Source organism: Moschus berezovskii, chromosome 12 (genome assembly GCF_049115385.1).
Source record: "Moschus berezovskii isolate FMDL1 chromosome 12, NW_MosBer_1.0, whole genome shotgun sequence".
Lineage (NCBI taxonomy): Eukaryota > Metazoa > Chordata > Mammalia > Artiodactyla > Moschidae > Moschus > Moschus berezovskii.
In genome coordinates this window covers 43078298-43104007 of record NC_142471.1, presented here as the reverse complement: position 1 = coordinate 43104007, position 25710 = coordinate 43078298, and the positions used below count along the sequence as shown (strand labels likewise).

The following is a 25710-nucleotide window of genomic DNA, read 5'->3' as shown; positions in this document are numbered from 1 at the left end:
CCTAAATAAACATGGAATTTTAAAGAATCAATATGAAAGATAAACAACTGAATTGGAGAATAGATACATGCAGAAACAGGCACTTCACAAAGGATGGAAAATGAATGACCCAAAATCTGTTGAACAGAACATCAGTCCCTTCAGACTGAAACAGATGTTGAATCAATATAAAAATAAATAAAAATATGACAATAGCAAGTGTCATGAAGGATGTGAAGCAAAGAAAACCTAATAAGTTGTAGGGAGAAGTATAATGGATTTCATCAATTCCAAATATCTTTTATTTAAGATATCCCATTATTTAAAACATCACTTGAACAACAAGAACTACAAGAATCTCCAACACAGTGCATAAACATTTGTAGTTTTTGTATTTTTGTTATACATATTTGAAGATCTATTTTATATTTATTATAGAATGACTTGCAGCATATTTCTCTCTTCTTTTGTGCCAACAAAATAAAATAAATTGGTAAAATTATTTCTAAAAATGTTTATATTCACAATCTGAGTTTTTGAAACACTTTTGACTCAGAGTTGTTTATGTCCAAGGTTGGTCTATGGAGACACAAGTCACTCCTTTCTGATTTCTGGTCCCAGAAACTATCAGCATAATAAAAGCTTGTGCTTACTTGCTCAGTCATGTCTGACTCTTTGTGACCCCATGGATTGTAGCCTGCAAGGCTTCTCTGTCCATGGGATTCTCCAGGCAAGAATACTGGAGTTGGGTTGCCATGCCCTCCTCCAGGGGATCTTCCCAACTCAGGGATCGAACCCAGGTCTCCCACACTGCAGGCAGATTCTTTACTGCCTGAGCCACCAGGGAAACCCAAGAATACTGGAGTGGGTAACACATCCCTTCTCCAGGGTATCTTCCTGGCCCAGGAATCAAACCAGGGTCTCCTGCATTGCAGGTTGAGCTACCAGGGAAGTCCCATAATAAAATAGCTCTTGCTTTATGTCACCCAGTTTGGGGTGGTTTGTTAAACAACAGAAAGTAACTGGCATGTCCATTCACAAGGTACTTTGACATCCTTGCAGGACCTTCTTCCCCTTCTAGATCCTTCCACCCACTGAGTCACAAGAATGACCACTGAAACACTCTACATTTCCACTGTCTAGACTTCCTCCCAACAATGATGTTCTCATCTAAGCCATCTCAGCTGCCCTCTTTCAGCTGACAAAAAGGTAGGATTTCTCCAGGATTTTAATGGCCCCCTGAGAAGGATGAGGGACAGAGGTCTCACCCTACTGCCCCTCCAAAGATCCCCTGCCTCCCCCCAGGATTGTCCACAGGCAGGACACTGAGTAGAACTGCAGGTCATAAAGTCACTATGCCAACCTTCCTGTCCATTATAAGGGTCATCACAAGGAATTCTGCTTCCTTGGGATGGGGGAAGGGCCCCAAAGCCAACCATCTTTGCCTCCTCACCCTCAGGGGAGGTACCAGGGGAGGTTCACTGTGCACTGTGGTTAGAGGGGTGGAGGCCCCTGGGCAGTGGAGGTCATAGGGGCTGTGGCCTGAGGGGGCCTGGAGTGGCCAGGGTCCAACAGGGCCATATGTTTGGCCAGGTAAATGGAGAGCAGTGGGCCCTGGATACCTGGCCCCGGGCTCTTCCTATTGCTGTTGCTGCTGCCTCCACTGCTGAGTGCAGGGAGCTTCCAGCACGATGTCCTGAACTGGAGAAACTTCCGGCACCTTGACTTTGGCTGGAAAACCTTTCAGCGCTACCTCAGCCCAAACTGGGGAAGCCTCCACAGGAGCATCAGGAGCAAGGCGAGCAAGTTGCATGACTGTGATGGTGCCTTTGACTTCTATTTAGTCTTGGATGCGTGAGTAGCCCTCCCATCTGGCCCCCTGTTCTTCTCAAAGCGCCTCTGTCACCAGGGTCACTGATAAGAAGAAGGGGTTCAGGGGGTCCCCAGGCTCTGTGAGAGAGGAGGTGAGGACAGTCTTGGTCAGACCCAAGGAATAGACCTCTGTGGCATCCTTGTTCCCAGACAGAAAGCCCCAGGCATTTATTTCCTGGGCTTTCTACTTCTAGAAAGGAAAAAGGGCACCATAAGGTTTCCCAGTGGCTCTGTCTCTCTCTCTTCAGCTTGGCCTGAATCTGTGATACACATGCATGACCTTTAAACAACTGGAGTGGCAGGTGATTGCTAGGCGATGCCTTCTCAGCTGTTGTGAGAAGCTCACAGTGAATTTTGGTTTTGTTTTCTTTCCAGAGAGATTACTGTGTCCTCTGTTAGGCATTCTTGTAGTGTTTCTGCTTGGAAAGTCCTTTGCTTTGCTGGTTGCAACTGTTTTGCTGCTTTCTTCAAAAGCTTGGAGAACCACGTTTTAATTTGTGTGCAGTTTAAGAATAGTTTGGTTTGTCTGCTTGTGGCCCTGGGAAACCTGTACTGTGAATTAGGTACCTTCTGATCCTCAAAGAAAAGGGCGGGGTGAATCCTCAGGCTGGAGAGATTGCCTTGGTTCCATTTTCAACTCCTCTGTGAGACTGAGGATAAACTTTATGTAGTAGCAACAGTGGCTTGACTCTCAGTATCACTGAAACGGTTTTATGGTTTCCAAAGCTCATCACTGGCATCTGTCATCCTCAAGACAATCCAGGGAGACAGAGTAGGAATGTATTTGCCTATGCAATCTCTTGGAAAAGGGATATGGACTCCTAGAGGTTGGATGAGGTATGACAGAGGCTCATGGAGGTGCCAGGACCAAATCCTGCTGGATTCTGCAAATGAGTGGAGGAGAAGAGGGTGTCCAAGAAAGGGACCTACATACCCATTCCCCAGCCTCAGGCCATTGGAGTAAGAAGAATAAGGCTAGAGCACATCTATAGTGGGCCAGGAAAGGCTTGTCTGAAACCACAGCAAATTCCTGAGTCCCAGAGAAGTAACCTTGTCTCCCTGGGAACCATGCTCACTCAGTCCAGTTGTAGAAAGCCTTGGTGTCTTCAAAGCCATCTTGATGAGACTATTTGGAGGATGAGGACAGCCTTCCTCCTGTGGCTGCTTCCTGCTACTCTTGGGGAGAGGGCAATAATGACCACTGAGGAGGCAGCTCCAGTTTTGCAGTCAAGCAGACTCTATTCATCAGTCATGCAGCTTGGGCAAGTCGCCTCATCTCTCTTTGCCTCATCATCTCCATCTGTACAATGGGATCTTCATACCTACCTCACCAAGTTGTGATGAGGATGAATGGGAGTATGGTTTGGGAGTTTGGGAGTATAGTTTTCCTAGCATGTATCAGATGAACTCATGGAGGATGAGCATAAATAAAGGGAAGGCAGAGTCATACACCCTGGGAACTCCCCAGCACTGCAGGGGCCCTGATCCAGCCCTGGCTCCCTAGCTCACTCTCTCCCACATGCCCTTTGTGGGGAGGTAGGGTGCAGATCCGGAGAAGGCAATGGCAAGCCACTCCAGTACTCTTGCCTAGAAAATCCCATGGATGGAGGAGCCTGGTAGGCTGCAGTCCATGGGGTCACTCAGTCGGACATGACTGAGCGCCTTCACTTTCACGCATTGGAGAAGGAAATGGCAACCCACTCCAGTGTTCTTGCCTGGAGAATCCCAGGGACGGGGGAGCCTGGTGGGCTGCCGTCTATGGGGCCGCACAGAGTTGGACACAACTGAAGCGACTTAGCAGCAGCAGCAGAGGGTGCAGATCAGACTTCTGTGGGTGGCACTCCCAAAGTTGTCTGGATCTTTCATCCATTGGTGAGCAGTCTAGTCTTATTCACTCCCTCGTTTCCTTGCTCATCCACTCACTGAAATAATTACTGGAAAACTTATATACACCAGTCACTGTTTGGGGCAATGGAGATAAGGCAGAAAACACAACACAACTTGAAAAGTCCTTTTCCTCTTAGAGCTTTCATTTTAGGAGGCAAGACATAAATCAAAGAGGAGCTGGGGTATTCAGTTCAGTTCAGTCGCTCAGTCGTGTCCGACTCTCTGCGACCCCATGAATCACAGCACGCCAGGCCTCCCTGTCCATCACCAACTCCCGGAGTTCACTCAAACTCACATCCATCGAGTCGGTGATGCCATCCAGCCATCTCATTCTCTATTGTCCCCTTCTCCTCCCGCCCCCAATCCTTCCCAGCATCAGAGTCTTTTCCAGTGAGTCAACTCGTCACATGAGGTGGCCAAAGTATTGGAGTTTCAGCTTTAGCATCAGTCCCTCCAATGAACACCCAGGATTGATCTCCTTTAGAATGGACCGGTTGGATCTCCTTGCAGTCCAAGGGACTCTCAAGAGTCTTCTCCAACACCACAATTCAAAAGCATCAATTCCTCGGCGATCAGCTTTCTTCACAGTCCAACTCTCACATCCATACATGACCACGGGAAAAACCATAGCCTTGACTAGACGGACCTTGGTTAGCAAAGTAATGTCTCTGCTTTTTAATATGCTATCTAGGTTGGTCATAACTTTCCTTCCAAGGAGTAAGCGTCTTTTAATTTCATGGCTGCAATCAGCATCCGCAGTGATTTTGGATTAGATGGGGATAAACACCAGGGGGAAATCAGGACAGGAGGATGAGAAGTTTTGAGGGAGGGACTGTTCTAAAGAGGTACCCAGGAAAGACTATAGTGACAGTCTGAGGTGGTGTCAAGACTTGGAGGACTTTTGAGCAGAGGAGGTGTGTGATTGGATCATGTTTAAAAGAGTCACAGATGAAGGGCACAAGAATAGAGCCTTCTAAGTGAGGGGCCTGGCGCAGGAATCCAGGGAGGAGATGAGGTAGTGTGGACCAGTAGATGTGGGTGGCGGTGATGCGTGGACAGATTCTGGAGCTATTTTGAAATCAGAGGCTACAGGATTCAAGAGAGTGTGGATGGCAGGCAGCTGCGGGAACCAGGTGTGTTGCTAGATTGGAGATAGGGGTAGGAGAGGAAAGCAGTTTCTTCATCATGTCTTCTTCATAATGTGAATAAATATTATCTCCATTTTACACATGAGGCAAGGAGGCTGCTCAAGGCCTGGGGATGAATGACCTACCAGAGCCTCAATATAGAATACATGGATCCAGAATTTGAACTCCGGAGTCTTAGTTTTCAACAGTATGATTATAATGAATCTTGATGTGAATCTCTTTATTTTATTTCATTTGTACCTAAGATCCTTGGAATTATAGGATCATATATTTTATCTAATTTTGGACATTTTTGAATGTTATTTCTTCAAATAGTGTTTCTGTTTCTTTTTCTTTCTGCTTTATTCATTCACACAGTATGTACATCATTCTGCTTAAGTGTGTCCTGCGGGTCCTTGAGACTCTGACCACCTTTATTCATTCTTTTTTCTTTATGCTCCTAACACTGCTGCTGCTAAGTCACTTCAGTCGTGTCCGACTCTGTGCGACCCCACAGACGGCAGCCCACCAGGCTCCCCTGTCCCTGGGATTCTCCAGGCAAGAGCACTGGAGTGGGTTGCCATTTCCTTCTCCAATGCGTGAAAGTGAAAAGTGAAAGTGAAGGCGCTCAGTCATGTCCGACTCTTAGCGACTCCATGGACTGCAGCCTACCAGGCTCCTCTGTCCATGGGAGTTTCCAGGCAAGAGTACTGGAGTGGGTCGCCAGTGCCTTCTCCGGCTCCTAACACTAGACAGTAGCAATTGTCCTATCCTCCACTTCGTTTATTCCTTTCTCTGCCTAGTAAAATTTTTATTGAACCACCGGAATTATGATTTTTTCAATTTATTATTATACTTTAATGCTCCAAAATTCCTCCTTGATTTATTAATAATTTGTTCTTCATGATATTTATTTTTCTCATGTATCACTATCCCGATTTCCTCTATTTGTCTTTATTTTCCCACTGTCTGAATATATTTAATATGATTTTAAGTGTTTGTCTAGTAAGTCTGATGCCTTGGTTTCTTCAGGAATGATTTCTGTAATTTTATTTACTTTGAATGAACAATGGTCTGGTTTCTTTGTATGTTTTATGATTATTTTTGTTGAAAATTAGGATTTTTATTACTATAATGTGGTACATCTAGAAAGCAAAATTCACCATAGCTCCCTGGGTTGTATTTGCTTTTATCTGTTAATATAGATTCATGTAATAGTCCATTTATTCTGAAACATTTCCAAACTGCTTTTGCAAAGAATATTCCTTGTTGTGTGTGATCACTGGAATTCCTGTCCCTGTAACTCTTATTCACTGAATGTATCGACAGACGTAAATGCCAGGATCTGAAACAAACATGAAATCATTACAAAACTGTAAGAAGACATGAGAGTGGTGGGGAGAAGCCACCTCTTCCATTCTTTGTAGAATGTTTCTTTACTAGGACATTTCTTTAGCACTTAGCCAGACTACCACTGAACCTAGGGACCACCCTGAGGTGAAAACTTAAAGTCTTCTCGAGACTTTTCCGAGCATTCTCTTGGGCTGCGCATACGTGTATGTTTCTAAATTCACCTATGCCCACAGCTGATTTTAAACATCCTAATTGACACCAGCCAGGTAAGGTAAGTTTTACAAAATAATCTGCAAGTCAGGTCAACATTCCTCCCTCTGGATCAAAGTCAACTTGGGACAAAGCCAGTGATCGAAAACAAAATTGTCACCATACCAGAGAAAGTGTGGGAGAAATGTGATGAAATATGCAACAAAACTTTCCTACCGTTTTGAAATGAACTATTTGTTGACTGCACATTTGCTTTATTGTTGATTTTTGTTTTTTAGAGCTCCTAGAAAGTTGATGCTCATAGGTATGGTTGTTTGTTCAGTGTGTCCCTAGGGGAATGAAGGTTTAGATTTTCAGAATCTGTCATTTTGATGACATGCTTCATGCTATAAGTTTTTGTTTGCAATTTTATTTTCACATTTGTGAGAAACTACTGGAACACAAAATTTAAATCAAACACTATTACTGTTCACAGCAAAAGTCTTGAGGCTTCTAACCCTTTCCTTCCCATTTTTTATCTCACTTCCAAGAGGCAGCCAAGTGATCTCACTTCCAAGAAAAATCTTCCAGATTTTTCTTCTGATAATGTGATCATGTTTCCAATGCTGTGCTTGTACTGACTACTGTTTCCTGCTTTTTGAGGTTTACACCTTCTCTACTGAGTTCTTATTAGGGGAGGAAGAAAATTTAGCTTTCTTATAGGTCAGTTCTCCTACATGACCCTGCCCCAACAACTTCCAATGTCCCATGATAGTTATCTCAGTAGGATGTTTTGGTCTCAAGCATAATATCAAAGATATCGTCATATTGTTGGTGATCCTTGTCTCTCCATTCTCGTTAAAGAGTAGGACACTAAGTCATGATTGAAACTTGGTTTGGCAGAAGCCCATGTGGTTGCTTGGTTCCAGAGTGCCTCCTTCCTAGGGACCTAAAACTCCCTGTCTTATTTTCCACTGCCATAAACACTAGTATTCTTCTCCATTCTAGAATCTAAAGCTTCATTCAAAATAATCCCACACTGAAACCTTTTCCAGCGTAGGTGGGTGGGTTGAAGACTTGTGTTTCCTTTATATCTCCTTTGGAAGACCCTCGTCAGTGAGGGAGAACACAGTGGACAGGAGTAATGAGAAGGAAAGTGGAATGTGGTATGAGTAGTTAGGAAAGGAGCTGCCTTGCACTGGAAGAATAGGAGCTCCCAAAAAAGTATGTATTGTGGGTAGGTTGACCAGCTCATGCTTTGTCACCCACAATTGTCACACACAGCAGTGTCTCCAGGTCTGCTAAGTTGAGGGGGTAAATCACGGGGTTTACAGCTAGTTCTTATGGTTCACACCCATGGAAATGTTGGCAAATTCCTTGATCTGTAAGCACTTCCATTTTCTCATCTGTAAAATGCAAATAATGATGATTTCATAGAAGTGTTTAGCATTGGAAATCATGCATGTAATGTGTCTGGTATATACATACTCCATGAATAATAACTATAGTATTGTTAGAATTACATATTCTTAGTTTACTCACCATCTCTTAACAGTTTTAGATACAGCCAAGAGGAGTCAGAAGGAATAGTAGAGAGAACAAAGATGCTCTTGGGTATATGAGAATTGCACATTTAAACGTGATATTCGGGGTGTTTGTGGGCATGGTGATCACTGCAGGTAAAAGGAAGGAGCTCCTGGTGGTTTTCTCAGACTCACAATCCGTATCAAAGACATGAGCCAACGTTCACCGAGGAAGAGCCCAGGACAAGGCACCAGCCTCAGTTTCTCTACTACCTTGTGCAGAACCTTGACAAAACAATTAGCCAGAGAGACCCACATTTGCCCTCCATAACCTGGAGTGCAGCCTGCAGAGGTGTGGGACTGCAAGGACCTCTGAGCCCTGGCCAGCAGGGCACATGGAAGTTCTTCCCACCTAGACATAAGAGGTCATGAGGCTCTCCAGCCTCCTCATTATCCATTCAGGCAACCGAAGTCAGAGCCAATGGCAGTGAGAAACTGAAAGTGGGGATAGGAAAGTCCTGCAACTTCCCCTGCTAGTGTGGTATCATGACACCAGGATAGCAGTATCCTGGACCTAGTTCTGCTCCTCCCCATGAGTGTTCCCAGAAAAGGCCTTCAGTGTTCAGAGTGGCTCAGCTTTGCAGGCTGATAAGAAAGTAGTAAAATGAAATAATCTAAGTAGTACATCCATCTCCTGCCTGAGGCCAGGGCTCTTATTGTTGTGTAAAAATTAGGGGACCAGAAGTGCAAACATATTAGAATTGTTCAGACTTCTCCAACCAATGTATCCTCCCTTATTTCTTGTGTGTCAACCAACCTGGTTTGCTACCCAAAGTCTCTCATCCCCAACATGAGTCAGGTTGGTCACCTTCCCCACTACTCACGCTGGTGAAAGTCACCATCAAGGTGACCCACTGAGGTTGCTAAGGGAGTATGACAGCCTTCAGCTACACGGGGTGGGGAAGAGTTGCTAAAGAGTCTTCTGGAAACTGGAGAGGCAGAAAATCTGCCCACCACAAGGAGGTGACTCATCCCTCTTAATCAGGTCTTCTTTGTTTTCAGGTCAAACAACGACGGCAACACCTGGAATGAAATTTGTGATTTAACAGAAAGGTTGCTGAAGAGGTTTACAAAGTATGGCTGGTGTTTTTCTCTGCCAGACAGAGTACACAGCTCTTTACATTCGGTGAAAATGGGAGTCCTGTGGTTTCAGGAGCAGAGAGCCCTATGTGGTGTTCTGAGGCGGAAAGAATTACCAATCACACTGATTTCACCAGGTCCCAATAGCTCAGTTGGTAAAGAGTCTGCCTGCAATGCAGGACACCTGGGTTCATTTTCTGGGTTGGGAAGATCCCCTGGAGAAGGAAATGGCAACCCACTCCAGTATTCTTGCCTGGAGAATCCCATGGACAGAGGAGCCTGGTAGGCTGTAGTCCATGGGGTCGCAAGAGTTGGACATGACTGAGCAACTAAGTACATGCACAACATCTTTCTTGACTCCTGCCTGGGAATCAGGTCACAATGTAGGGGGCACACTCTGTCCTTAAGGACCTCACAGATTAGGAAACAGGCAAGTCACATACCTAAACACTGAGTTAAAGGGTGCCAAAGACCAGAAGATAAGAATAAAGGAGTTACTTGCAACTTTAAAGAAAAATCAAGTATTCTTAGAAAAAGAAGAAGGCAAGCTTGACTTCCTGGAGACTGTGGAATATTGAACTAAATCTTAAAGGATGAGGAAAGACAGGGTAATGGAAACCACTTCTGTAGTGAGTGGTCTGTTTGACTAGAAAGCAGGGTTGACTCAAGACTGAGAGATGAAGCTAAACAGGACAGTTCGGGAGGCTCATAGTGCCAGGTTTATGATTACCTGCTGTGAGCAATAGGGAGCTACAGATTATTCTAGGGCAGGGATCTGACATGATCAAGGTTGTGCTCCATAATTATGGATTAAATGAGATGGAACTTGAACCAGGAGAAGTGGGGAACCCAGCTAGGTAGCAATTTCATGAAAAGATGAGTCAATGGGCCAGAAAACAGTGGAGGAAAGAGAGAAAGATTTGTGTATGAATGGCTGCTGAGAGGTAAAAAAATTTCCCTGAGATAAAAGGCAAGCATGGAAGACAGGAGAGGAAGGAAGTGTGGTAAGGTCCAAAGAATTTGGACCATGGAGGTCCATGGAGAGGCCCTCATGCACAAGTGCATAAGTGTCTACTTTCTTGTGCATGCAGGAAGCATGCGCATGTTTCTGTGTGTGGTTGCATGTGTGTGTGTGTGTGTGTGTGTGTGTGTCTGAGAGAGAAAGAAACTCTGGGGGCTTGGGGTGGGGGGATGTAGAAATGGACCAAGATGACATCTTAGCACCAACTTTCAGCAAGATCTTACATCTTACAGGCCTCTGAACCCTTCACAAAAGTATTGGAACTTTCAGGATGAGAGAAACACACACCAAAGCAAAAGAGTTGGGATGGGTAGGGCAGAAATTGACATGTACTGCTGCCTCTCTGGCTGCTCATTGATATTAATTTTGACCAGTGTTCATGGCTTCTTATGAGCCCTTGCTTCCTCCCCAGCCCTAAACTGAGGATTTCCCTCATCACCTACTCCTCAGTCAGCAATGTCCTTCTGCCACTCACCTCAGACAGGTAAGTGTCATTTTAAATCTCCAAGGTAGGCCTGGTGGGCAGGGTCACAGAGAGGCCCAAGGAGTTGAGGATCTCCACTGTGTGCAGGCTGCGCCAGCCTGATCTCTCCTGAGTGCCCACTCTGACCCCAGTCCTGATTCCCTGGCTCCCACTGACCCCTGACTATACTGACACTAGTAGACTCCCGTGTTACTGGACCATCTCAACTCCCTCTAAGCCCTGCCCTCCACTCATCCCCTCCTCTCAGCCTTCTTCACTTTTCCTAGAACTGGCTCACTGTGAGGACTCCTGGGATCTGGTGGAGCAGATGTGTTGGCCCTTTGTGAACACTGGCCTGTGTTGGGCACCTGCCCTGTGTTTCAGCCTCTGCACTGAGCCATGGGGGAAGAGGGCAGGCAGAGTCAGAACCAGGAGGCAAGGTTTGGGATGCTGAAGTGCTGGAGCTTCGCTGTGTGGGAGCTTGGCCCCTTGGTGGATCTGAGACAAGGGAGCCCGTGGGTGTGGTTCCAAATACCAGGCAGAACTGGGTGTAGGAGAGAAACATGACTCACCAGCATCCTAAGTGTGCCAAAAAGCCTGGAGGTGTTAAGACGTGCTTCTAGTAGCAGGGAGGTAAAGATGCTCCTGATGCACTGAACCCAGTTCAGTGGGTGAAATACCAAAGAGTCATTTAGAACTAAGGTCCAGGATTTGTGGCACAGCGCCCTTTTCAGGACCTTGGAGAGAAGCCACAAGCAGCAGATTAAACAGGACAGCAAGGTTTCGAGGAAGTGTGATGGTGTCATGGAGACAGCACTCCCCAGTCCTGGCTCCCAGGATAACAGGCTTCCTGTTCAGTTGAGCTGGGGAAGGCGTGGTTTTGTGCGTGTTTGAGTTTAGAAGAGAGAGAGCAGAGTGGATTTGCCATGGGAGAAAGTCCATGGGGAGGGATACTGGCAGGTGGCAGAGAGGTGTCCAATGGGGACTGGAAACATACCTCTGGGGGCAGAGCTGCCCATGGGGGAGAGGAGGACAGCTGCCTCTTCCAAGGTATGGTGCTCGAGGCCCAAACCAAGACAGGTTTGGTGAGGCTCATGGAGGGCCTCCATAGTCCTCTCTGGAAAGTGAAGGAGAGAAATCTTCCATGACAAGAGGGTTCAGGAGAGGGAATGGAGCTCAAGGGACAGGAAAAGAAGTGAAATACTGTGTGTGGGGGGAGGGGGTGGTTTGGATGGGGAGGGGAATACTTACCTAGGAAAACAGGTCAACATCAACCATGACCCTCATTCTTCCAGCTCAGGAGGACCCCACAGAATCTTGCTGGGAGCTGGTCTTAGCCTGGGGTTGGTCATTTCCAAAACTGCCTCAGTCCAGAGTGGCTGAGGGAGCCTGATAAGAAGTGTGACTCTAGTGGGTCTGCAGAGGATTTGGGGCAGGACTGGGACCAGGGCTGGTGCTTTCTGAGCCCTATCCACTAGGGCGAGCAGGCTGAGAGGGCACTGTCCACACAGGCCTTGCTCTGGTGCTGGAGAAGCCAGACAGCTCGGGGCTAGGAAGCCTCCGGTGTGCTGGTGGGGGTGGGTGAGAACGGGGAAGAGGTTGAGGAGCTCCTATCCTATGAGTGGGATACTTTAAGAGCAGGAAGGATTGCTGAGGGTACTAGGAGCCTAGTGTCTGTGTATGAGAAGAGCTGGAAGGGCAGCAGAAGAGAGAGCCACTCAGGGGAGAACTTTGCCTGGTGATGTTTGTCCTGGGCAGGAAACTGTGAGCACTGAGAGTTCCAGCATATTTTGAGGTGTGAATGACTAAACTGAAATCTTCTAGAAAGTGCCAGGACATGTGTTTCTGCTCAGCTAGGCAAGGCCTGCTTTGGCCTGCCCTGGCAACGGGCCCCAGGTCTCCTCTTCTCGTGAGCTAGGTTGAGTGGGTCTGGGGCTCTCATATTTCACTGCACATCGAGCATCTCCTCTGCCCGCAGTGAAAAGCCAGCCTTCAGGGACCACGGACTCCTTAGCCTTGATGTGACAGCTGAGCCCATCACACTGAATAACCCTGAACCTAAATCCCCACCCCCGAGTGTATCCCAGTCCTATCCCCTGCAACCTGCTTTAGCAGAGGACGACATCCCCTTGTCATGGCAGCCTGGAGTCACTACTCTTCCCCCTTTCATCGACAGCCCTCAGGTCGCTTTTCCAGCTTATGGTCTGTTTCTTCAGGAACAGATGAAGGCCACGAGCCCTAGACTCTAACAGAGCAGCTGGACTACTTCCTTTAGCACTGGTCCAGAGGGAGAAGTAGCTTGGAGGGACCAAGTCCACCTCAGGGATTTGTGGCTGAGGAGGAGGGGATAGGGCAGGAGTATCAGCAGAGTGACTTCGCCAAACTCAGCCTTGCTTGTTGGAAGATAATGTACCCTCACCAGGAATCCCTTAGGTGCCAGCAGTACCACCAATCATGTTGGGGGTGCCGGATCCACAGGTGCACATCCCTGGGTGCTCCCCTCTCACCATGGATGGCCAAGGCATGGCCCTTGCTGAGTCCCCTGAGGTCTGGATGCCTGAGCCAGGGATGAGCACATTGTAAACCAGGTCCTATTTACGGAACAGAAAAACAGAATCCTCCACACTCACTGAGTCGGTAATGAAGGGTTAGGGCTAGTCCTGTCAGTGGCAGAGACACGGGCAGAAGAGTCAAGACAGGGCCACTTGTGTTCCCTCAGGTCCAGGCAGGTCTGAACAGGGCAGAATGGTCCCAGGACAGCTGGGGCTGTCTTATAGCTATCACCCCCCATTCCTCCTCTATGCTGTTTTCGAATTGTTTTCAGAAATAAACTTAAACAAGGTCTTCAAAGACTTCGGGGGGTGAGGCCTTCAGGAACCAGAAGATTGCATGATGGATTGAAAATGGTATGGACTCTATAGCTCAGAGGATTTATTCTGCTTTATCAAGTTCTTAAAGAATTATTGGGTCATCTCACTGTCCTCCCCCAACTTTCCTTTATTTTGTTTCAGGCAGGTGATCAGATTGCGAAAATTCACTCTGCTAGTAAGTTGCCTGCTGACGTCACTGTGCTCAGGTGGGACAGAGCCAGGCCCGGCCTCAACGAGGGCTGGTGCAGACCCTCCTCCGCCAGCTCCTAGCGCTGACTCTTGGGGCGAGTTCCTTGCCCTCTCTGTGCTGCAGGTTCCTCCTCCCCACAGTGAGGATGAAAAGCTCCCCCAGGGACGTTCCTGAGAACCACATGGGATCATGCATTATATTCCTAGTTCTTACTAGATATCTTGACCTACTTGACCTACATTTGAGCTGCATAATAAAGAAAAGAGAAATTCCAGGGACAGGGAGTAGACGGAGTTCAGTTTAGGGAGCAGAGACCTTGGCGTCCCCCTGGCTGCCCACACTCTGTCCACCACGGCGCTGGCTCTGCCCCCTTTCCCTTCAGCCTCTTCCTCTGGTAGACTCTTATCCAATAACTGTGTTTCCAGCAGTGGGAAAGGTTGTTCTTGGCCCAGAACCATCCGCATGTAGACTGTAGGGTTGCGGCCCCCCATCAGGAAAGAAGCATAGACTGCTGACAAAAGGCAGGGAGCTGGGCAGGGGCCACTGCCCAAGCATCTGACAGTCAGGGCTGCTCCTCCCTGGGCTATAATGAGAGGCACGTCCTCACCGGAGAAGTAGCTGCAGTTGCCATTCAGAATAAAGGCTGTCCACCTGCCCCTAGTGAGGGTCCACGAGGAAGCGCTCTGGGCCAGGCTCTTCACCTGTCACGTGAGTCCTAGACTAAGGCTCCTTCTCCCTCCAGGAGCTCTGGGTGGTGGGTACTCAGGTCAGGGTGGCCATTCCCCAGGAGGAGGAGATGTGGGAGCAGCACTGTGGGCCTGAGAGCCTGAGGCAGGTGCTTGCTGACCAGGCCACTCCCTGATTGTTCTGCAGACAAGAAAACTGCCAGCATGATTTATGCTTTGACTGCTGGACCGCTGGACCAATGGACAGTGTGGGCAGCTATGCGAGAAGTAAGTCCAGTCCCTCATTTCCAACTTTGTGTCTCATCTAGCTGTATATTTTGTACTCACAGTCTTCTTTTCTATTAGTCCAACAGGTTGAAGAATTTGAACACCAAATTTTACGCCATAGGTATGAAAAACTCTCAGAGAAACCAGGTAATTCAGAACAGGTAACCAGGTGCCACTCTTGAACCCGGTTGGGGTAAACTTTCAAAGGCAGCTGTCCCAGCATCACCCAGTGGATGTCCCTCTACCCCAGCCCAAGTGTTTGGACAACAGGTAGTCACGGCAGCTGAACAGAAGGTGTTGTGTAAACTATACACCAGAGGTGTGGGTGGAGGAGCTGTCCACTCCGTGAGGGTGGGCTGCTGACAGACGCCAGGCTTGGAGTCCAACATGGCAGCAGGCAAGAGCCTATTTCCCGGGACAGAATGCTGTGTTCTCAACCCTTGGCTATTTGCCAAGACATCTTCTCTTCCTTGTAGTTGATTGAAATTGTGGGTGGAAAGACCCAGGCATATGAGGTACCCAAAGCCAATGACATGGAAGGCTTTATTATATCGGTGAGTGGGGGACAAATGTGAGAAGGAGGGTGGGGTAGCTTCTCACCATGGTCATGCGTGTCTCTCATCCTGACCCTACCACCTATTATACTCTCTTCCAGCTCGTGGGGAATTCCTGTAAGCAAGTTATGGGTGGGGACACCTACTATGCCTGTGTAGGAGGTATGTGCTGGGGTCACTGTTCGAGAGTAAATGACATTTGCGTATGCGTGGTATGAATGTGCCTGAGTCTGAGTGTGGTGTGTGGTGAAGTGTGTATGTGTGTGTATGTGGTGTCTCAGTGTGTGCTGTGTGTGTGCATGAGGTATTGTTACAGAAATATGTTGGGTATGTTATTGTGTGTTGAGTATTTAAGTAAGTGTGTGTTTGTGTGAGTCATGTCTGCCATGGATTATGGTGTAGATATTGGGTGTAATTACCTTTTCTTCTGGTTTTATTGAGATACACTTGACATACAGCTCTGTATAAATTGAAGGTACATACCACCAAACAACTTCACGTACATGTGTTGGGAAATAATTACCCTAGTAAGATTAGTGTAATTACCTTTTTAAAATTCAAAACTAAAAAGTTTTACTTAGATATAAAAAAAATAAAGCACAGATTAATAAGAAATATATTTTAAGTAATAAGAAAATTTATTTTTAAACTCTGAATGGAACACTAGCAAATGTAATCCAACAATATATAAAAAGAACAATACATTGAGGCTAATTAAGGATCACCTCAGAAATGCAAGTTTGATTCAGTATTTGAAATATCAGTGCAATTTACCACATCAGCAAAATGGAGAAAGAAAAGATGATCTTTTTCAATGGATGAATAAAAGAATTGGACAAAGTTCAAGTCATAAGAGGACCATAGTCTGATGAAGGCAACCACACAAATTCTCACAGCCAGCACTATACCCAGTGATTCAGTGAGGATGGCCTCTCTCTGAGGTCTTGAACTTGACGAGGAAGCCCTCTCTCCCCTGGGAGGGTCCCTGCATCAGTGTGGGGAGGATCCTGTGCAGTCAAGTTTCTGTTAGAAGCCCTCTCTCTGAGTGAGCTCTGTGTGTGCCACTTTGTGCATCCACATCACTGGGATTTGTAGAGCTGAGGCGGGTGGATAAGCACAAGCTCCCATTGGTAAACAGCTCCCACTGGATACAGCTGGACGCAGACCCAGGAAACTGGTCCTGGTTGCAGTACTCCAAGCTGCAAGACTACAGTGTAGTAGGCTGTGGCCAGACAGAGCAGTGCTCATATCTGAGATCTGTTGCCCACCAGGGCAAGTTGCTGAGTATCTGGCAGCTCCGGTTTCATCTTCAAGGAGTCTAAATAACAAACGTCCACTATCACATCTGCAATGAGGTGTATTTGCAGTGGGATTCACAGTGACTGGCACAGTATCTGGAAGCTGGTGGCCCTCACCAACAGGAGCTGGTACTAAGGCTTCTATCACTGACCCCTGGCTCTGCCCCCACTCTCATGCTGAGCCCAGGTTGGGGAAGGAAATGCTTAAAGAACACCCAGGATGAAAACGTCTTCACCTTCACCCACTGTAGGTCATGTCTGACCCTGACTTCCCCTGTCTCTGACCCTGTGACCTGCAGTGCGAAGTGTAGATGTGAGGAGAGACCCACACACACTTGCAGGGTCTCTTCCTGCTTCTCTGGTGTCGCTGCCAGCTGTGTAACAGCCTGACAGCTTCCATTCTCTGATCATGTCCCCAGGACCCACACAGCCCTGTCAGACTTCAGGGGAGGATGCCTGTTGTCATTCATGCCCTGTGGTGGCCCAGCAGGGGTGACAGGTGCCCACTGCACACCCTCTGCCAGTGAGACCCAGCGTGGCTGCTCTGACCTTTACAACTGCTGTCATCTTGTCAAAAGCTGTCTCACAGCATGACTGTCACTGGAGGAAAGCTCAAGGCAGGAGCCTGGACCTGAAACAAGTAGTAGCTGTCATTCTGAATAAGTCAGTACAGCGGGTGTGAGGAAGCCTGGAGGAGGTGAGCATTAGCAGGTCACTTCTTCAGCCTCTCAGGACCAAGACTCTACTCCAAGACTAAGTAGAGGCCTCTGCTGGCCTCCTTGCCTCCAGGCCTGTGCTCCAGTCCCTCCTCTGCACAGGGCACGAGGGGCTGAGAAGGCCACTTCCCTTCCCACTTGACCACAGAAGTGGAGGCCTCAAGCTGAATAACCAGACTCTCCAAGGACCAGCCTCTGCTCTAAGCTCACCTGCGGCGGAAGCTGTGGGGTCAGGGGACTGAACCTCCTGAAAAACCTCCCTGAGCTTTACAAGGTTCCGCTTACCACCCTTTCAGATGTTACTGCCTTGGTGCCTCAGTCCCAAAGCCTTTCCTGGTCAGCTGTTCACGCCGGCTTCCCACAGCTTTGATGTTTTTCTGTCATTTGTCACTTTTGTACCATGACTTCTGCTTCGTTGTGTCCATGGCTTTATTTTTTATTTTTATCATTCACCTCACTTTTTCTTACCTTTTATTATGGAAATTTTCGTAACTATGGCAAAGTGAAAACAGATGTACAATGGACACTGCTGTCTCCACTACCTGGATTGACAGCATTTCTATTGTCATTTGTCATGGGGTTACCTCACCTCCAAACCCTTCATTGTGCATAACTCTGCCTGGTAACTGTTTTTGGTTGAGTTCTCTTTTTGAAATGCAGCAGACCGAAGTGTATCATTTGATGAGTTCTGACAAATGCACACAGCACCCATGTAACCCCAAACCTCATGAAGACTCAGAGCATTACATTTGCACCTAGAATTCCCCCTCAACTCCCTTCCCAGGCAATCCCTCCCCCACCCCCTGGAGGCAGCTACTCCCTGATTTCTTCCTCTACAGTCTAATTTGCTGCTTCAGAACCTCTCCTCAGTGACTCACAGGGATGAGCGCAGGATCTGGCCCCGGGAACTCACCACTGTGGTTTGGGGATTCACCCACCGTGCGTGTTGCTGGGTTTGCTCAGGATTTGAGCCCGGAAGGCAGGCTGGAGGTGGCCCCCTGTCACCCTTTCTCCTGTGTGTGACCAGACCAGAGTGAGGGTCTGCAAGAAGCCCAGCAGCAAAGGCCATAGTGGGAGCCAGTGCAGAGCAGGGCTTTCCTCTGGGGCCCAGTGTCCAGCTCTGCATCATGGCTGGAGACCCCCTGTGGGGGTGGGTGGGGCAGGCTCTGTGGGGCAGAAGGACCTGAGGCATGACGGATGGACACACTGTGCTGACAGGGACGTTCCTGCAACCAGCCTGGGTAGAGGCTGCCCCTCCTCCAGGATAAGGTCCCCCCTTGTCCCATCCCACTATCTCCTGAGTTAACAATCACAAGGAGTTCTGCTTTTATATGTAAATTCCTACCTAAATATACTTTATAAAGATATTTTTAGTTTAAAGGGATCTTGCAGTACATGTTTTCCAACCTTCTGCACAGTATTCCATTGCATGAATGGACCAATTTATTTCATTAGTCTCCCTTGGTCAATATTTGGATTATTCCTAATAAGTATACTTCAAGTCACATTGCAAGGACTGTCCTGATGGTTACTCCTCTTGGGTCAGAGTATCCCTGGGATCAAGACCAGAAGTAGAATTGATACCTTAAGGGGCCACGCAGCTCACTGTGGGCAGTGTCCAGTTTGTCTCAAAATTGCTGTGCCAAGGTGCATGTGGTGCTCCGCCATCTGCCCTCGCCAAGGCAGGTCACCTCTATCGTGCACCCTAGTCAGTCTCATGTAGGTTGTATGCCCTCTTCAAGCTCCTCTCCATCTGGCTTTCTCGGGGAGCCTGCCTTCCCATAACTCTGTCTAGCGGCCCCAGGTAACCTGGTGTGTAACTTTTCTTCCAGAGAGAAAGCTCTCTCCTCCAGAAAGGATCAGTATCCCTCAGGCTGTTGGTCCTTCTGTCTCTGGTGGGCAGCTGCACTGTGCATGGGAAATGAAGCCCTGTGAGCTGATTTTAGTTCTTGCAACTTCATTTTCATCCTGTGGGGCTAACTGTTAAGAGGAATCAGGATATGGGGTGTTGGGAAATAGAAGAGGCTGCTGCCTGGACAAAGAAAACTTGTTTATTTTGAACTCTCCTCTGCTAAAAAATCTGAAACCATCACCCTGCCTTCCACTTTGGAGAATTGCCAGAGTTTAGAAGCCCTCCTTTGAGAGCAACACTGCCTGGGACAGAGGGGCTCTGCTGGAAAGGTGAAGCAACACCTGAGTGGGGCTGAAGGCAGCAGGAGATCCAAGGAGGAAGGAAGGCATCCAGGCAGAGGGGAGCGTGCACTGCTCCTGAAGATGCCCCCATGGTCTGTGCTCTGGGCTGTTGGCTGGCCCTGCCTTCAGCTGCTGCCCTCCCTCCTGTCACCTACATGGAAGAAGAGGCGGAGTCCATCTTTACCATGAGGCTGGGACTTGCCAGGTCCTCTCTGGTTCCAACTCAGTCCAACAAGCTGAAAAATCCACGTATCAGAATGTCAGAGAGGATGTGTCCCTGGAGAGGAGTGTGATGGATGTTCAGAATTAAGACAGGAATGGGCTTCCTTTGTGGCTCAGCTGGTAAAGAATCTGTCTGCAATGCACAAGACCTGGGTTCGATCCCTGGGTTGAGAAGATCCCCAGGAGAAGGGAACGGCTACCCACACCAGTATTCTGGCCTGGAGAATTCCATAGACTGTATAGTCCATGGGGTCACAAAATGTCGGATACAACTGAGCAACTTGCACTTCACTTCAAGACAGGAACAGAGGTGGTGTAAGTGGGTGCTGGGTTATGTACTTGAGCTCAGATTCTGGCCCTGTACCTGCCAGGGGGTAGGAGGTACCTCTTCCCCTATCTTAGCTCCAATTTCACTCTCTGTAAAATTGGGAGTAGTGGATCATGTGTACCTTGTGGATTCAGGAGACTTAAAGGAAGAAGTATAAAGATTGATAGGCGCACTGTAGATGCTTGCTTGTGGAGAACATCATTTTGAATGAACACAGCAGGTAGTGCCTTGCATGGATTTTCCCACTTCTGGTTCCCCTTGTCGTTTTGTTTGTGGCAGGAAGGCTACACTGTCTATTTTTGCCTCATCTAGAGCCTGACCTCTCCGTATTCTGGCAGTTAAGGTTTCCTTTCTCTGCCTGTATCTACTTACAATATGGTTTATTAGTTTAGAGCTATGCTTCTTTGCAAAAAGTAATCCTAAAATGTAAATTGCAAGCAATCCCCTTTGAGACTGAGGGAAGCTGCCCTGCTCAGGTGGACCAATTTGTGCTGGCAAAAGTGTATGTGCAAGACACAGTCCCAACTGCTTTTTCCAGGACAAATACAGATTCCCATGTCTTGGTGAGCAGTGAAGGTGCTTGGACTTTTGTGTCATAGTTCACTTGACCACATGTGCATGGGTTTATTTTGAGGCTCTGTATGCCTATGTGTCTCTTTCTGTATTAGCACCATACTGTTTTGGTTACTGAAGCTTTGGAGTATAGTCCAAAAATAGGAAACATAATACCTCCAGTTCTATTCTTTCTCCAAAAATTTTTATTTGGTGTTAAGAAAGTATGTAGACTTTAAACGCGGGGTGAAATTTTTGGAGAACCCTTGAAAAACCTAAAAAAAACTTATCATCAAGCCAGCTTCAGCCCACAGGCTGAGAATATATTTTCTGCAAGCAGAGAAATTGCAAACTTGGCCCTGATCTGATGGGAACGGCAGGGATACCTGAAGCAGGAGGAATCAGGACTGCCAGATAGAAGTCTGTGCTGGCATTTCTGAGGAATGCTCCTCAAGTTAACTGACCTTGGGCAAATGAAGCATCTGGGATTGAAATTCACCAGCTTTGGCCAGGAGGCAGAGATGGAGGCTAATGACCCTGGGCTTAGAGCAAGAAGACTTGCATGTTATCCTGGACAACTCCCCAGGTTGTTGTGCTTAGCCTCTTAGTTGGGTCCAACTCTTTGTAACAGCATGGACTGTAGCCTGCCAGGCTCTTCTGTCCATGGATGGGGATTTTCCAGGCAAGAATTCTGGAGTGATTTGCCATGCCCTCCTTCAGAGGATCTTCCCAACCCAGGGATTGAACCCAGGTCTCCCACGTTGCAGGTGGATTTTTTACCGACTGAGCCACCAGGGAAGCCGTCTTCTCTGGGTCAGCTGGTATTTGCCTCTGGGACCAGAAATTCCCAGCAGCCTGGAGAGAGGCTATGGCCCAGAACTTCACTTTAGCATATCAATGTCTCTCACCCTAACAAAAGGAAGTGCTTGGTGAGCCCTGGGGGCATTGTGTGAGGAACATGAAGGGTCAGGAAGAGGGAAGGGAAGAGCAGTCATTGAATACTTCAGAACCACATCTAATACAAGATTTTATCCTCCAGGGGGGATTCTCCTGTGCAGGGTCCTTTCCTCCCTGCTTGCCTCACCCAGGTCCTGGCCTTGCTCCTGGGGTGTCTAGCCTGCTATAGGCACAGAGAAGCACAGGGAGGAGGAATAGACCCCAAGTGTGAGAAAGTCCTACAAGCACCAGGCTTGTGCGCTCAACACAAACAAGGGTCAGATCTACCTTCAGCTTGCTTTATCTTGGTTCCTGTCCTTTGTGTACGGGAAGGCCTGGTGGAAAGCACTGCCTGAAACTCTAGGGAAGACTCTGGGACATATGAGTCAGAAACCCGTGACTGGATTTGCCTCTGTGGTGGGGATGACATTGGTGCCTTTAATGAGTTTGATGGGCCAGGGGGAGTAGTGAGAGGCCCCCTGAGTTCTCAAAGCCCAGTCCCGCTGTCTCAGAGTGGACCATCAGTGACAACAGGTGAACCCAGGGGACAAATGGTCCCTGGTTCCTTAGGGGTGTCCCCTGGGAATGCAGTTACGGGGTGACCTGTAATAATTGTAAAATTGGAAGGAAATCAGGACTCAACCACTCTTAACAGAAATTTGGATGTTGCCCTTGCAGAGTCCTACCATCTCGGATTTTATGCACCTGGACTCAGCCCAGACAAAATGAGTGAATATACTTGCAGATATACATTGGACAAAACCAAAGTCTACAGTAAGTAACTCAGCTTGGTGCCTCTAAATGACAAACTTTCCACACCACACTGCATTCCCTCAGCCAACCAAGCCATCAGATCCCTTCCTTACCATTCACTTAGACACTCTGAGGATAGAAGTAGTGGGGACAAGTGGAGGCAGGGACCTGGCTAGGAAACCTGGCCACCTCACCCTTCATCTCAGGCTGGGAAGTGATCAATCCCCAACAAGTCAAGAAAGTCTTGGATCAGGGCTTATCCCTGCAAAGGCTCACCCTTGCTTGGGGAGCTGGTTCTGCTACATTCTCCCACAGTTTCCTTGGCCCTCACTCCCCGTGAAAGGACTTGAATCTTATGAGTCTGTTGGTGAGAAGTGGAGGTAGCCCCAGGGCCCTGAGTCTGTGCAAGGTGCACTGAACTCTCCCAGGAGAGTGGGGTCACCAGGATTGAGAAAGGATGCCAACGGCCAGGCCTGGGCCCTGGAATCTTGGCTCAGGCCCATTTTACATGTGTGATTTTGACCTAATGAAGGTTCTGTTCTCAGCTTCTATTATCTGTACTGTAAACTGAGGTCAGTAGGGTAGGTGCACTAACTAAGCCCTATGGGATACATAAAGCTACTATTTGGAAATATTCAGGCACTAGATGTTCCTCCACAATGGGGGAGCGGCCTGAGAAAGTGCACAGAAGGGGCAGGAGATGTGCCTTCACCACTGAGGTAGGTCCGATCTCCCCCAGAGAGTGCCTGGGGACAGTTGGACTTCCTCTTCCTCCTCAACTCTCCCAGTTAGCCCCTTGATACATTGATTGGATATGATTATATTATGTTCTATGATTCCTCACTCCAGGACCATCTGATAAACCCAGAGCGAGTCCTCTCCACCAGGACACTTCTGGACCATGTCTCCTTACATGGGTGCATAGAACAGGCAGGGCTCTACCATTTCCACACTCTCACACCACACAGGGTGTAAATGGCCTCATGGGTTAGATTTCCCTTGGTCTGTACTTTCTCAGGAGTGGTTCATACTGAGTGAATCATTTGTATGGAGAACTTATGTTTACTGAGCACCTGCTGCATCAGGTTATGTGCTAAGTGGCTTATATGCACTCTCTCAGTTAATTCTCAAATGAGACCTAATTGTGTGTAGCTGATGCAGCACGAGCTGGAAAGCAAACACAGATGATCTGACCGCCTAGGCTGGGTCTTTGGCCTTGCTGATGACAGTTCTTGAAAAAGGTTGGGAACAACCTATCATCCAATAAATGTATTCAGATACTTCACCTGGGTTTGGTGGCTATTACTCTTTTCTCACCCATGGTGTCATCAGCTTCTCTCTGAGGTGGACCAGCCCAGAGATCTCACATGGGAGAGCTTATCCCTGCTGGGCTCTCTGCTGACCGCCATGTTGGATGTGGTTGGAGGCTGACCAGAAGTGGTGGATCAGCACTATTTATTGCCATGAGCCCTGAGGATTGCCATGAGTGCCAATGATGATTCATTTGGTAGTCTCTCATTATATTTTACTCTGATTAAAACATCTGGGAAAACTTCTTAATAAATACAGAAAAGCATAACAAAGATTAATTTTAAAACCAACATTTCTGTATGTTTTATATTGTCTAAAGTGTGTCATGATTTCACATATTAAGAAATCTTTATACATGATGTTCTTGTGACCCTTGGTATATGAGGTGCCTACCATTACCTCACTCTCCCTGCTGTGTGAATACTGTGGAAATTATGCTACATTTTCTTGTGATTTTTTTTACCCTAATCCCAATCATTCTACCCCTCAGACACAAATCCTTCCCCCTAAATAAACTTAGTGATTAGTTTTTTAATATCAGTACCAATGAAGGAGAAAATAGTTCAGAACTTCGTAGCTAATGTGAGAACTGAATTATGGTCAAAAGCTGGCACTGGGAAGGAAACCATCTAAGAGGAAAGGCCTGACCTGCAGACACAATCAGGGTGTGAGAATAGTTAGGGTTCAGGAGAGGGAAGGTTCCACAGCTACTCACTATGCACTGTCGGAGTCTCCTGAAGGCCATCTCCCAACCCCCACAAAATTATAGAACAAGCACAAACACAGAAGCCCTGTTCCCCCTGAGGCTTCCCTGTGTCCACAGATGGCACCACCGCCCACCCAGATGCTCTGCTCACTAACCTGCATGTCATCCTTGACTCCTGTTGTTCTCAGCCCACATCCAGGCCACCTACAGGTCCTTCTGCCTCTGTGTCCAAACTCATCTGGACTTGGACAGCCCCTTGACACACTCACTGTACTTAGAATAAAGCCCACACCCCTTCCCAGGGTCCACGAGTCCCCCACCACTCATCTCTTTCTGTCAACAAGTTCAGCTAATTATGCCGCAGGCCATGGCACAGGTGCCCACAGCCTGGACACTCTTCCTCAGAACTTTCCTTGCCTTTCCCCTCATCTGGTTTCAGCTCCAGGAACATTGCCTCAGAGACCTTATCTTTAATGAGAATTCTCAATAACATGCAAAAGTAGTAAAAATTGTATAGAGTCCTTAAAGCAGCCTTACCTGCTTTCATTAATTATCAAACCTGGCCAATCTGGTTTTGCTCATATTTTCACCTTTTATTGTAATAAAGCAAATCCCAGATATCCCGTCATGTCCTGTGTAAATATTTCATTTTCTCTTAAAGAGAAATGGTGTCTCTAAAAAACTAAGCAGTTATTCCCTCCACTCCCTTCCCTGTTCCTTCCCTTGATTATTGACATCATGGCACTTTTCTCTCTGGCATTCATTTTGCTGTTTGTTACTTTATTGTCTGTCTCCCTCTCCAGTCCCACAAATGTCAGGCCCTTAAGAGCAAGGCTTCTGCCTGTCTTGTTCCCATTAAACACCAGAGCCCCTGCACAGTGCCTGGTACATGGTAGACTGTCAGAAGAAGGCAGAGAAGAGAAGCTGCTTCTGCCAGGCAGCAGCTCTGCTTACCAAGGGCAGGCAAAAGGGGAGGGGTGGATGGATGGACAAGTCCATTGACACTCTTTTCACATGATTGTCTTTTAGCTAAACCACCTGACTCAGTGACTGGAGAAAAACTAGTCTGCCTAGGACATATTTTTCTTAAGCCTGGACAGTAAGTGTTTATGTTCCAGGGCCCTTTGGGCAGGTTTCCCCACCATGAGGAGTCCAGAGTGCGGGATACCCCATTTACTGAGGGCAGTACATGTCTGTCTCCAGGAGGACTCAGGCATCCTCCACCCCTGTCCTGGCTGATAATCCCCTGAGGTGTTCAGGGATCTGCTGTGGGCTGTGACCCAGGCTCTGCTCAGGAGGGCAGGATATGGGAGATGGTATGTCCCAGGGATGGTACCTTTACTCCAGGAAGCTTTTCCAGATGAAGCCAACATGCTGTGTACATACAGAGTCAGGATTGTGACACATACAGCCATCCTTAGTCACTTAGTCCATGGTCATGAGGGCATCTAACCCCATGCAGGGCTCCTCCCTGCCTCGTCTGCCTTCATTTCAGAGGTCAATCTCAAGTTGGCTGGGCATCAGCTTTCCTTGCCCATGCTTCCTGCTCCCTGGAAGCTCCAGATGCCTGATGT

At 47.7% G+C, this 25710-nt stretch overlaps 1 protein-coding gene across 1 annotated transcript; it reads left to right on the top strand.

The window, feature by feature from the left end:
• The first annotated feature begins 1576 nt into the window (after positions 1-1576).
• Positions 1577-25707, top strand: LOC148775984 (anthrax toxin receptor-like). Its single transcript, XM_088842484.1, has 12 exons — positions 1577-1833; positions 8993-9064; positions 10504-10575; positions 13379-13460; positions 13566-13599; positions 14488-14567; positions 14646-14714; positions 15044-15121; positions 15223-15283; positions 22045-22140; positions 25166-25235; positions 25632-25707. Exons 1-12 carry the CDS (start codon positions 1577-1579, stop codon positions 25705-25707), a joined length of 1047 nt encoding a protein of 348 aa, XP_088698610.1.
• Positions 25708-25710: the final 3 nt, after the last annotated feature.